This window comes from Phallusia mammillata, chromosome 8, assembly GCF_965637545.1.
Source record: "Phallusia mammillata chromosome 8, kaPhaMamm4.hap1.1, whole genome shotgun sequence".
Taxonomy (NCBI): domain Eukaryota; kingdom Metazoa; phylum Chordata; class Ascidiacea; order Phlebobranchia; family Ascidiidae; genus Phallusia; species Phallusia mammillata.
Window position 1 is genome coordinate 1,715,964 of NC_137259.1, and position 14,342 is coordinate 1,730,305.

At 35.5% G+C, this 14,342-nt stretch overlaps 2 protein-coding genes across 2 annotated transcripts; both read left to right on the top strand.

Moving 5' to 3' along the window:
• The first annotated feature begins 6,262 nt into the window (after window positions 1-6,262).
• LOC145205461 (hepatic lectin-like) lies at window positions 6,263-7,196 on the top strand. Its single transcript, XM_080078184.1, has 2 exons — window positions 6,263-6,309; window positions 6,584-7,196. Exons 1-2 carry the CDS (start codon window positions 6,287-6,289, stop codon window positions 6,834-6,836), a joined length of 276 nt encoding a protein of 91 aa, XP_079934310.1. The 5' UTR covers window positions 6,263-6,286; the 3' UTR covers window positions 6,837-7,196.
• Window positions 7,197-9,359: 2,163 nt separating this feature from the next.
• LOC145204589 (uncharacterized) lies at window positions 9,360-13,636 on the top strand. Its single transcript, XM_080077182.1, has 9 exons — window positions 9,360-9,478; window positions 9,856-10,011; window positions 10,261-10,380; window positions 10,724-10,873; window positions 10,957-11,076; window positions 11,551-11,661; window positions 11,890-12,006; window positions 12,633-12,750; window positions 13,024-13,636. Exons 1-9 carry the CDS (start codon window positions 9,385-9,387, stop codon window positions 13,274-13,276), a joined length of 1,239 nt encoding a protein of 412 aa, XP_079933308.1. The 5' UTR covers window positions 9,360-9,384; the 3' UTR covers window positions 13,277-13,636.
• The last annotated feature ends 706 nt before the right edge of the window (window positions 13,637-14,342 follow it).

Consider the following 14,342-nt stretch of genomic DNA (forward strand, 5'->3'; position numbering starts at 1 on the left):
TACAAGAATACTTTCAAGTAATAGTGAATAAAATACCAAACTTTTTACACCAGCTCTAACAGACAATAGGTAATATGAAAGAGCACTTTTTAACAAACTGCCTTTCACCACATAAACCATTTTGTCGTGTTTTTACTCAAACAAACAAATTGTAATAGCCTAAAACTTTCAAAGTTGTTTGCATAAAGTAAGTTACAAAACCCGTTTTATCTACCATTGCACTGCTGTAAAAACCAAAGACGTTTACCTATCGCCGTTATGGAAACGAACGTCTTTCTCGAACTTTCTAAAACTGTATACTGTACACTGCTAACCATTTGGGCATGTTGAACAGTCGCAATTAACAAACGGTTTCTAATTAGGGATGTGAGTGCGGAAATAGAGACAAAAACCTATTTCCGGTTAAAGAATACATAGAAAATATTGCTCTGTTGTTTACAGTTAGAATTGTTAAGGCTTTTGTACGCCTTGGGAGCTATATTTTGAATTATTGCAAAACATTCTTGGCAACAATAGACTGCTCAAAACTCCCTTGTTATGTCCCTTGAAGGTGTTGAAAACCACAAATTACCTAAAAGTTTTCTCCAAGCGTTTGATGTAAAGAATTTAAACCGAAGCGCAGGATATTTAAGCATAATTTAGAATTAGGATTTACGTAAGGGCACCCATTTGGGCCCATCATGCGATAATTGTGGCAGAGTTAAAATAATAATGTTCGAAACATTATATTTACAGTTAATAGGAGATGCCAGCTCTTTATCGTGGTTTGCGTTTGAATCACAATGACCGGCAGGGGGCAGTGGAGTTCACTGTAATAGGAATATTTTTGCTTCGTTTGTTGTTTGCTTGTGTTTTGAATTATGTACAACTATTCTTTGTATCGAATTTTGGACAATGGTAAACGCACAAGAAAAAAATGAAGTGTTACATGTTAAGCGTTTGTAGTTAATGTAGTTTAAAGCAGATTGGAAATATTAATTGACCGGTGCCAAAACTAGCAATAATGTCGCAGATGTCTATATACTTTGACTGCTTGTTTGCAACTGTACCTTAAATCGATGTTTTTGCGGACCAAACAAATTATTTTGCTTGTTTGGCGTATATAACAACACACATGGCATCTACACAGACATTGTTTGCGCGTGCAAATGGTGACTCATCAAATTCGCAGTTACACGTTCAAAGGAAGAGAAACCAATGAATTGCTGACTCATTCAGTGCATTTTACCACGTGACTCATAGGGACGCTTTTAGAATCAAATTCATTAAAGCTAATGCGGATGATTCAAAATGGTGTGTTACGTGAAAACACTTGTAAATCAACACAACTAATGGTTGGTAAAATGTTTGCTCTGACATAGGCCATTTATTGCCAGAAATATAGTAATATGATTTTACTGTAGACTGCAGTGAAACATATCTTACATGTACTGATGATTTTTAAAGTAACTTACTTTGTCATAAGACGGCTACAGTAAAAATACATAGTAAAATTAACACCGTAACTTGAAGCAAAAATCCGAAAGAGTTAACCACACCATAGCTGCCTGAACAAATGGCCTGTTTCCTGTTCAATACACCTGACTACATCTGACTACAAGTTAAAAAACCACCTCATAAACAGGCGTCATTTCCGACATGAATTCTTGCTACTTGCTCTGAGCCTTAATTGGCAAAACAAGTCAATGATACAAGCAATAGTGGTGATTCATTTAGAGTTTTAATAGAAGCAGTATACGCAAATGAAAATCAAACTGCAAGATACACTGGGTTAACACTTTATATGAATGTTGTGCAAGAAAGCGTGCGTGTTTGTGTAATAAATTAAATTATTCACTTGGATTATATGTTTTACGTATCATAGGTATTATTTGTATTATTATACTATAAGCTTGTTTTTTCCCCGTAAATAACTTGCGTAAAACCCAGGAAAACTACGATGCATTATTTCACAGTATCCAGACCAAGGTTGCTGCTGTTTTTGATTTTGTGTTATTTCCATGAAAGCGAATCTTTAATGGGTGAGAATAAAGCAAAACAAGAGTAAATAATATAAGCTAAACTGTATGGTTCATGATATTAGAATAGATTTAAAGCGCAAAAACACAATTTCACAATTTCAACCGAAGCTTGAAAACATTTTAACTCAAGTTGCAGAGGCTTAACGCTTAGATAGGTTGAGATCTACAGCTTGAGCACAAGTATGGCGCAGTCTTTTCAATATCTGCAGTATAGATACAAGCCTTTTATGATCTGTACATTAAGGAATAAAAGGCTCCTTTCAAGGGTTCAAATTCCACCGCATGCTTTTTAGCTTATGCCTTAACATATTAAAAGGCTTAGTGACCGGATCATTCGGTATAACGCCCTCAATATGCCTGGTGTACCCTGATTTCTTTATTTCTATTTCGATTGTATGTTTTTTTTTTTCTGTCAGCGACCTGCGACACGAACGGAAACGCGGAGGAATCTCTATTCGAAATTGTTTGTCCTTCCGGTTGTAGTTCCAACTACGTGTGCGGGTCAACTATGTACAGCATCAACTCATCAGTGTGCGTTGCTGCCATCCACGCTGGAGTTTTAACCAGTAAGTAAACCGAGTAAAGTAAGTAATCGGAGTTGAGTTAAGTAAACCGATCTGAGTTAAGTAAACCGATATGAGTTAAGTAAACCGATCTGAGTTAAGTAAACCGATCTGAGTTAAGTAAACCGATCTGAGTTAAGTAATCGGAGTTGAGTTAAGTAAACCGATCTGAGTTAAGTAAACCGATATGAGTTAAGTAAACCGATCTGAGTTAAGTAAACCGATCTGAGTTAAGTAAACCGATCTGAGTTAAGTAAACCGATCTGAGTTAAGTGAACCGATCTGATTTAGTTGAGCAAGAATAAAAGTAAACCCAGAAAAGTAAGTCATCGGAGTTAAGTGAGACTTTCAACTAGTAAGGAAACAGGCTAAGTTGCGAGGATTAAAAATAAAAACCGTAACTGCGGAATATAAACACTCCAGCTAAAAGTTAAACACTGATATGAAAATATTCAATTGTATTGTGCGTTTGGAATTAAAGTAACCCATTAAAATGTAAAATAACATTCTTCGATTTTACATCACACAGAACGTGGCGGTAAAATAAAATTCTTCACACGAAAAGGTCAAAGGTCGTATCACGGGGCAACCAATCACGGCGTGACAAGTCAGTCATGTAACGTTTCAAACCAACCAATCACAATGTGGTTTACATTTAAAGGTAAGTCTACAATATAATAAACTGAAATGCCAACAGGAGAACGTGCTTCTTATGGCGCAAGATTGCCATATTGGAAAAATATATTTATCTGTTACTCGGTCCATGGGTTTTAAAACAAAAGTCTAAAATGATTGGCATGCCAAACGTATGTATATCTCTTTCCATAAACAAGTGGTTGTCTTCCAAAATTAACTAACTAAAGTTAGGCATGTTTCGTCATTGTGCTCGATGTGTTTTCAGATTGCGACATATGTTCCAAAAATTGTGGAAACAACGGAAAGTGTGTGATGGGCATCAACGAAGATTATTGTGCATGTAAAGCGGGATACAAAGGAGAGTTTTGTGAATACGGTAAACTAGTTTGTTGTAGACATAAGCTCTCCTCAATGCAACTAGTGAGCAGACACTAACCGGTAACTTATCACCTACTTATCATCAAATAACATTTAAAAACCAGAAACATGTCTTTATAGTTTCCATCTGTATTGAAAGTCCGGGAATATGCCAACACGGAGGGACTTGCATTGATATGGGAAAATGCTATAGCTGCATGTGCAATATGTGGTACACGGGAAAGAACTGCGAGACAGGTACAACAACCAAAGTTGGTGTTTTTTGTCTCATGTGGCTATGACTGTACAAAATACATGTGGTACAGGTCAGTCACATGAACAATGTTGAAATACTAAATACGGGACCCTTCTTAAGTCTAATGGTGAAAATAACGGCCCATATACACGTAAAAAGAGACATGCCTTATCCCTTTGAGGGACACACTTTTTTGTGCACTGCTTTTTTTAATTCAGTCAACAAATCTTAGTTAAAATGGGTCAAAAAAAGTATTCCAAAAAAAAAATTTGTAATTTCTTAGTTTGTTTATGTTAGAGCATGGTACGTATATGTACCAGCAACCATTTGGGGGAATTTTTTTTTGAATTTTTTTTTTTTTAATTTTGGTGCAAATCCATTTTTATAGTAAAAACTGTATTCAAGGATCACTGTAAGTAAACTCTGTTTACTAAAAATACTTGTATTCCATGTATTTGATTAGTAAATACAAAACAACAAACAAAACCTAGTCAACAGCATACAAAAATGCCAGAAAACTTGTAAATGTAGAATAATAGTGCAGGTATTTCAGCAATAATTGTTGTCATTACCGGTGTAGGATTTCAGTTCAGTAAACTTAGCTTCACAAAAATATAGAGATGAAAAGGAAATGCTAGTTTTGTACGAAGAAATCATAGATAGCAAATGGTAACAGGTCACAAAAAATTAAAATACAACAAAATCAAGCACAGAAACTTATTTTTCATGATAAAGTTTGAAGCATTTCCTATCCTTTGTACAACAAAAATATGTGTCACACTGGACATACTTGTTGTTGGTTCTGTTCTGAATCTTTTGACATGTGCAAAGCTTACACCTTTGTCTATTGTTGATCTTTTCAATTGTATTGACTTTGCTAGATCTTTTCTTGCAAATACTAGAATTGTGGCCCTTGAAATTTGATCACATGTTCATCAACAGAAGAAAATAGGACTGATAGAAATGATGAATTAAAATGCTGTAGCACTGGCCTAATTTTAAAAGCCCTATCATACATTGGATCATTTCTCGGTTTCATATTTTCAGTGTTGTTGAAGTTCAACTTGCTACAGATCTCTTCTAATCACTAGGACTTTGCTTTTTTGCTACCGTACAATCAAGCATTGAACTGGCAGCAACAATTTAGAATCTTTTAGTAGAACCTTAACATCTTCTGCATCTAAAGCAAGGTCATCTTCAGTGTCGCTAACATCAGCAAACAAAATTTCCTCCACAATGCTATATGTCAGTGGAAAAACTAACTTTTTGTTCCAGTCACTTTTGTTCTGAAATGTCTTAAAATACAAATCAAAAATACTAAAAACCTTAAATGTGCTGTTTTGTAGTTCTAATTGGACTTAAAAAACAAACAATAGCATTTTTCAACAAAACCGAAAATTTTGAATTTTTTCCCCAAATGGTCGGTGGTACATATATGTACCATAACATGTATGTCCAAAATTTTTACATTTTTACTTGGGTTTTATTTTTTAAAACTAGTAATTATTGATAACCAACACATAAACAATAAAAAACGTTATCAGTCACTTGTTTTTATGTTTTTGTATACTTACCAGTAAGTGAAACAACTATGCCCTTAAGAATGCCCGAAAACTGACTACTTTAAGGCACAAAAACAGCTGATCTGAAAGTGGCAAGTGCAAAAAAATCATAGAAATATAAACATTAAATCCAAATTGAGAGGTTGTGTGAAAATTATATCGATCGAACAACAAATTAATTTTCTACGACGCTTCAAAGTTGTGGTACATATATGTGCCAGTAACCCTCAAAGGGTTATTTGTAAAGTTTCGTCAAATGCTCTTGCTATCATCAGTGAAACGAAGGCCTCATCAGTTACACCTGTTTATATACATTTGAATCAGGTGGAAAGAATGATAAAAAAGATGCGAAACAAGCGTCGCACACAAACTATAGATAAAAAAGGTGCATATCGCGTTTTACGTCTAAATGGGTTATATTTACAAATTTGACAGCAGTTTGTTAAATAACTGATTTGTTTTTACTATTTCAGTCTTAGGACTTTTTAAGTAACGTTATTGAGGCAAAAAACAAAAACAAATAGTCTGTTATTTACAACTTGGCTATAATATGATTGACTTTGCAGCTGATACACACGTTTAATTATTATTCCCTAAGAAATGTGGAAGGCTATTCACGAACAAACTGTGTGTATGTTTGCAAGAATTATCAGAAAAGCACCAAAAAACTTGCAAATTCTAAAGTCCAGCGCAGTTTTTAATAGGTAAATGTTCATGAGTTACCTTGATTTTTTACGCATCTTCAGCATTTTACTGAATTGGACTCTAAGTAAAATCGTCTTTCATGTATTACTAGTGATATTAGATCATCACTTCGCACCAACAGCTAAGAACTGGAGCGAATCAAGAAAATATTGCCAGTCTATCGGCGGGGATTTGGCCGCTTGGGGGATGAGAAATCAAACTGTTCGCAAGTAAAATCTGATTTTCTTTGTTTGATTAAAATAATTTCTAAAACACGATTTTCGTTCTGTTTAGACAACAACCTAAAAATGGATTAAAAAATAAAGCATAGAATTTTAAGAGTGTCACCGCTTTGTTTGTTTGAATTTAATATTGCAATTACACTTCCCAGGTGGCGATTGTTGGCAGCAAAAAATAGGTCGCTGCTGTCTTTATTTGTTCCACATAATATTTTATGAAATAACGTCTTACATAACTCTGTGTCTGTGCCATTTTCTATTACAGCTCTTTGAAAGATATGATGAATCAACTTGGACACGATACATTTTGGATCGGTTTAACGGATTTTGACGGGGACGAAAATTATACATTTGTTGACGGTGTGGACTTGAATCGCAATTCCAGTGAAGATGATTTTGCAAAGGATGAGCCAAACAACATAGACGAACGTTGTGTCGAGGCCCGCAAGTCTGATCAATATCAATGGAACGATCTTTTCTGTGATTTTAAAGGTTACGGCCTTTGCGAGCGTCGCTGACTTAAAAATGCAAATGAATTAATCTTCAAATAATTTTTTTTGATGTTTTGAAATAAATATGTTTTGCTAGTTTTGGCCAACCACAGACATTCATGCAGCCCAATGGTAAACGGCACACTCTTAAATCACAGTTATTCAACTTTCTGCAGGGACTTTTTATCTGTTTAAATTATTACAGATGGACATTACTTAGCTGACAAATTCAGCACACTCAAATCAGTATATTTCCTATAACAAACCACTGCGGATATGATTTCACCCACAAATATGCCATCATCAGTCCTAAACAGTAATCAGTGTGTTGAATTTGTCAGAAGTCATGTCAATATATGTAACTGGAACCGTATGTTGAGCATCCATGGATCAGGACGATTTCTGTATTAGTGCATCTTTATTATTGATGAACTTTTGCTTTGAAGCTAAAAAATATTGCTCTGAATTCCCTGTGTAATGTTTTGGTTCTCTAGTTTTGATACAATGAGATACCATTAGGATGCGACTAGTGTTCAAGAGTCATAACATAAGTTATTTATTTAACAGCACATTTGTTCCATTTCTCGGGCGCTGACTTAAATATATAGCACTCACTGTTTTCTTGTTGCGGTTTATCATTGTACAAGACTCCAATTTGCGAAAATAAAATGTTCGTATACCTTCGAGGCAAAGTAGATTCCTATTATTTATCCTTGTTGTTGGAGCTCAATAAATATGTCTATAATCTCCACAACTTCAAACGATTTCAACGAATTAACCGAGCACCTGTTAGAGTAATTGTTCCAAAACTGAGGAATGCTTAAGCAGCTGTCCAGTCAGTTGTAATTGTTACTTTTTTGTAACTTTTATCCAAAAGAAATATGGTAGTTGATTTTTCCACTCACTATAGAATGTCAATTGATTCTATGTCGTTTGAAAATCTATTGGTGATTTGAAAGGGGTGCAGTAAGGAAAAGAGTTAAGAACCACTGGTTTATACTATATAAACTTTATAGGTATTGACAGGCGTAGATTTGTTGTTTGAAATTCTTGATTTCTGCTTCCTTGGTGCATGGAACTACAGGCACTTATCACAGAACTTGATGGCGCGTGCAAATTACGACTCTTCAAATTCGCGGTAAAATGTTCAAAGGAAGAGAAACCAATAAATTGCTGAATCATCAGTGGTTTTACCACATGACTCATAGCGTCAATTAAATTCATTGTAAAGTTGTTGCAGATGATTTGAATTTGAATGGTGTGACACGTGAAAATTCCTAAAATCAACGCCAACAAAAAAAAGGGTTTAGTGCCAACAAATGTGCTATCTTTTGTTGCCAACAAAAAAATCCTATTCTTTATATTACAGACTTATGCAATGTTCATGGATTTCTACCACTCACCGAATATGCAGCAGCTTTTAGACATAACTGGTGAAAAAGAACACATCTTTATATCAGATGGACAGAATGAGGGAATTGGAGACAAGATTGCGAAGGAAATGATTGGACACATGTGTGCTAACGTGTGTGGTCTTGGTGATCATTCCCATGATAAATAAAAGTGATTAACATGACAATCTGATGTGCAAAAAATAAAATGTAAAGTGTATCACAATTTAACCAAACAATACACCTTTATACAACAAACCAAATCGAATAAGAAAAAATGTGAAGTTTCCAACGTAACTTCAGTGCAATTACAAAACTATCTCTTGTGTTACTGGGAAATCTTTTATGTGTTCCATTACTGAATCTTACTGATAATTGCTAAGATCGTGCAACGCAAATCCAATTGGATTCAATACATAGCTTAAACGTGAGTATATAGTTGGGCTATTTTCAAAAGTATTATATTTCAGTGACTTTTCGTGTACAGTTTTATGCGCTGGAGAAGGAAACACCTTTAACGTGGGAAATTAAAAAATAATTTTCAGTAAACTTACAACATATTGTTACAAAAAATAATGGCATACTATAAGAAAACTTCGTGTAAACAACAGTCTGGAAGATATGGGCTTGGTTATTCTTCAAGGTCACTTCAGTTCGATGTGTCAGGTACGGGCTATCGTACAGGCAGAGCCATGCGAGTTTAGCGTTAAATTATCGAAAATTCCCAAGAATTGTAATCGGTAAAATTACAGGCAAACGTGTAAAACACCGCCACTGCCTGCTTAGCTGATTGGAATTTGTCGCGCAATGCAAAACAACCTTTGATTGCACACGTCATCATACCCATTTAGCCTTGTCATGTTGTGCAATAGGATCGGTTGCCCAGGCTAAAGGAGAAAGGTCTGAAGAACAAACGAGGAGACGCATTGAAGCTGTTGTTTAATCATCTTAACAATGGTGCGACTAATTAGACAATTACCTGCGGGCTAAGTGATTTCGAAACTAAATCTGTGATCTCTTTATATTATAAAGTTATTGCAGAAAACTAAAGTCCCTGTTGTTCTTAAAACAGATTTTTGTTTGTTAAAGTAAACTTGTAAATGCCCGATTATAAATCGTTTGTTTTAACTGAGAACGGATTTGTTTTAGCTCAGCAAACTAGTTTCATAAAATACAAAGGAAGAATGATTTGTTGGACAGCGTCGAAACCAAACTGGATGATATTCTTGCTCTTCTGGAATTGTTTGCTTCATCCGCATGGAATCGATTCTTTTATGGGTAAGTATTTTTTGTAATGTTTATTAAATGAATATTTTAAGAGATATTAACCGATATTAATAGATATTGATATGTTTGAAAGAAAATTGGAATGTCTCTCTATCAGTATTATGCATTAAAGTAGTTAAAATAGGCGGGCCTCGAACCTATTAATGGATATATTTAATGGACGGTATTTATTCTTTAACGGCATACGGACGACATTTGGTACAGGATTTTACCACCCATGATCTAAAAGTGGACGAATTTACCCCATAAATCCGTTCTCCAGAAACTATCTTTATGTTGGTACTTTTAGCCGGTTGTCAACGCCCTATTATCTTGAATGTATTGTGGATATTTTAATTGTTCAATATTTCAAACTACTCTTCTTTCAGCGACCTGCGACACGAAGCTGTCCGATTTGAAGCATTCCATTACGAAAGTGATTTGTCCTGCTGGTTGTTGGAGGCAACATTCAGATTTATGTGGAACCGACAACTACGTCAGGGGTCCTCTGTGTCTTGCTGCGATGCACGCTGGACTGATGGACAGTGAGTTTGTGTTTAATGCAACGATTTTACCTTGACTCTTATGGTAGGACCGTCGTTAGGTCGTAACTAAATGCATAAGAGAACAATAAAAGTAGGCCCAACGCTATATAGGCGATTTTGGCTTTGTTAACACTAGAACATAAGGTTGCGCAATGTGTTTTAAAAGTGTCCTGTCCCATACCTATGCCACATACACAACAGTGGAGACCATAACATAATTTCAGTATTTTTAATTTAAACCTTTTGCAGACGACGGCGGATATTTCAAAGTGTTCAAAAGCGGACCACGTCGTAAATACAAAGGAACACCAAAGAATGGAATCACGAGCGAATCTTGCTCTCCTTCGTCCGTTTCCTATTGCTTCCAAAGTAATTATTTTCCTGTGCTATATATAGTGGCTGCTTAGCTTTTATCCTGGAAAATCGCATCTAACCGTTTCTCTAAACTCCCACGTAACATAAATATTACTGTAACATTTGTTTGTCACCTGGATTCATATCGACTTGCTGCAACAAGATTAACTCTGAAAAGGGCACGGAAACGTTAAACTTAAACTTTAACATTTGTAAGGCTAGTAGCATTTAAAATTGTTTTGTTTTATGTTGCAAAAGAAGATTTACTTTCCAAAACAAGCACAAACACTTTAGTTGCTGCTTCAAAATTCGGCGAAGGTTTTCTGAAACTTCACTAAGATTTCTTTGTGCAATGCAGTGAAATGCGACACAAACGGAAACGCGGAAGAATCTCTATCAGAAGTTGTTTGTCCTTCCGGTTGTAGTTCCAACTACGTGTGCGGGTCAACTATGTACAGCATCAACTCATCAGTGTGCGTTGCTGCCATCCACGCTGGAGTTTTAACCAGTAAGTAAAACGAGTTGAGTAAATCGAGTTAAGTAAATAAACCAGGTTGAGCAAAACTTTTTTAACATTTTTGCTTTTCACAGAAAAGGGAGGAAAAGTGAAATTCTTCACAAAAGAAGGTCAAAGTTCATATGAAGGATCAACCCATCACGGCGTGACAAGTCAGTCATGTCATGCTTCGAAATCGTCGTTCACCTTTAAAGGTAGTTCTTAATGAAATAAATTACTGCAGTGCAAACAAACATGGTGCACTTTATGCCACAAGATAGCAACATAGGTATGGTGGATATTTTTTGCAATAAAGTTAATGCACAAAAAAAAAAAAAAAAAGTTAATGCACCAGCCTAACACGTTTGCGTGGAGTTTTCAGAAATACTATTTAATTGCCCTTGCTGTCACTGTGCATTCCAATCCAAAGCAATTGAACGCAAGGTTTGCAAAGATTTTGCTCCCGCGTGTTCAAAGTTGATTTTACCGTTGACGCCAATCTCAATTTCTTGTAAGCTCCTGCCACATAACGCCTTATATTATTGTGTATCTGATGCAGCGGGTTTGGCCCGCATCCTTTAAATTTTCCCTCCAGTTGCGCTTCATAACATTTAATTTTATCGCCTAACTCCACAAAATGCAACTCTATTCAGTCACGATTTTAGCATTTTAAGTCGATATGTGTGCAGAGAACGACGTTTGCTCCAGCAACTGTGGAAACAACGAAAAGTGTCTGACAGGAATCAACGAAGATTATTGCGCATGTAAAGCCGGATACAAAGAAAACGGTTGCAAAATCGGTAAAGTATTTTTTACTATCTGTGTAGATTGATTATATTTCAGGGGAAAAATAGATGATGACGAAAAGTAATGTGCCAAAACGCTTACCAAAACAGGTCGCTTTTTATTGTTATACGGACCACCCCAATTTTCTGAGTACTGTAGCAGTAATTAAAAAAGTATTGAACTTTGGCACTGCATTTTTTGCCTTAATAACACAAAGCAAAACCGAGTAAACATTTTTTTAGTTCCCATGTGTGAGGCAAATCCTGGAATATGTCAACACGGAGGGACGTGTGTCAACATTGACACTTCTTACAACTGCACATGCACTATTTGGTACACAGGAAGAAACTGTGAGACAGGTACAACAACTAAGTTCGCATCTGTGCTTATTTTGGGATGGAGCAACTATTATATTTGAAAAAAGAATACTTGAATATGTAGTGGATAAATATTTTTTAATTAACCCCGACACAATGTTTAAGACTCAGACATACCGAGTCTCGTTTAATGGATGTTTACTGCTTTAATTATAAAGAAATAAGTTAAATGTATTTTCGAGTTTCGTTTGTTGTTTGTTATAATGAAACAACAACCTAATAGTATAAATCACAGTCCTCCGGGCCAATTGTAGGCGCCATACCAAATAAACCAGTTGCCAAGCATTTGTGGCCAGGCGTATACTAAGCTAGAAAAATCTAGCCTTCCTGGTGGAATTCGAACCCACGACAGGAGTCTACGCAGGCTCAGTGGAGAATCTGCCAAAATGTTTAATTATTATTCCCTAAGAAATGTGGAAGGCTATTCACGAACAAACTGTGTGTATGTTTGCAAGAATTATCAGAAAAGCACCAAAAAACTTTGCAAATTCTAAAGTCCAGCGCAGTTTTTAATAGGTAAATGTTCATAAGTTACCTTGATTTGTTACGCATCTTCAGCATTTTACTGAATTGGACTCTAATTAAAATCGTCTTTCATGTATTACTAGTGATATTAAATCATCACTTCGCACCAACAGCTAAGAACTGGAGCGAATCAAGAAAATATTGCCAGTCTATCGGAGGGGATTTGGCCGCTTGGGGGATGAGAAATCAAACTGTTCGCAAGTAAAATCTGATTTTCTTTGTTTGATTAAAATAATTTCTAAAACACGATTTTCGTTCTGTTTAGACAACAACCTAAAAACGGATTAAAAATAAAGCATAGAATTTTAAGAGTGTCACCGCTTTGTTTGTTTGAATTTAATATTGCAATTACACTTCCCAGGTGGCGATTGTTGGCAGCAAAAAATAGGTCGCTGCTGTCTTTATTTGTTCCACATAATATTTTATGAAATAACGTCTTACATAACTCTGTGTCTGTGCCATTTTCTATTACAGCTCTTTGAAAGATATGATGAATCAACTTGGACACGATACATTTTGGATCGGTTTAACGGATTTTGACGGGGACGAAAATTATACATTTGTTGACGGTGTGGACTTGAATCGCAATTCCAGTGAAGATGATTTTGCAAAGGATGAGCCAAACAACATAGACGAACGTTGTGTCGAGGCCCGCAAGTCTGATCAATATCAATGGAACGATCTTTTCTGTGATTTTAAAGGTTACGGCCTTTGCGAGCGTCGCTGACTTAAAAATGCAAATGAATTAATCTTCAAATAATTTTTTTTGATGTTTTGAAATAAATATGTTTTGCTAGTTTTGGCCAACCACAGACATTCATGCAGCCCAATGGTAAACGGCACACTCTTAAATCACAGTTATTCAACTTTCTGCAGGGACTTTTTATCTGTTTAAATTATTACAGATGGACATTACTTAGCTGACAAATTCAGCACACTCAAATCAGTATATTTCCTATAACAAACCACTGCGGATATGATTTCACCCACAAATATGCCATCATCAGTCCTAAACAGTAATCAGTGTGTTGAATTTGTCAGAAGTCATGTCAATATATGTAACTGGAACCGTATGTTGAGCATCCATGGATCAGGACGATTTCTGTATTAGTGCATCTTTATTATTGATGAACTTTTGCTTTGAAGCTAAAAAATATTGCTCTGAATTCCCTGTGTAATGTTTTGGTTCTCTAGTTTTGATACAATGAGATACCATTAGGATGCGACTAGTGTTCAAGAGTCATAACATAAGTTATTTATTTAACAGCACATTTGTTCCATTTCTCGGGCGCTGACTTAAATATATAGCACTCACTGTTTTCTTGTTGCGGTTTATCATTGTACAAGACTCCAATTTGCGAAAATAAAATGTTCGTATACCTTCGAGGCAAAGTAGATTCCTATTATTTATCCTTGTTGTTGGAGCTCAATAAATATGTCTATAATCTCCACAACTTCAAACGATTTCAACGAATTAACCGAGCACCTGTTGGAGTAATTGTTCCAAAACTGAGGAATGCTTAAGCAGCTGTCCAGTCAGTTGTAATTGTTACTTTTTTGTAACTTTTATCCAAAAGAAATATGGTAGTTGATTTTTCCACTCACTATAGAATGTCAATTGATTCTATGTCGTTTGAAAATCTATTGGTGATTTGAAAGGGGTGCAGTAAGGAAAAGAGTTAAGAACCACTGGTTTATACTATATAAACTTTATAGGTATTGACAGGCGTAGATTTGTTGTTTGAAATTCTTGATTTCTGCTTCCTTGGTGCATGGAACTACAGGCACTTATC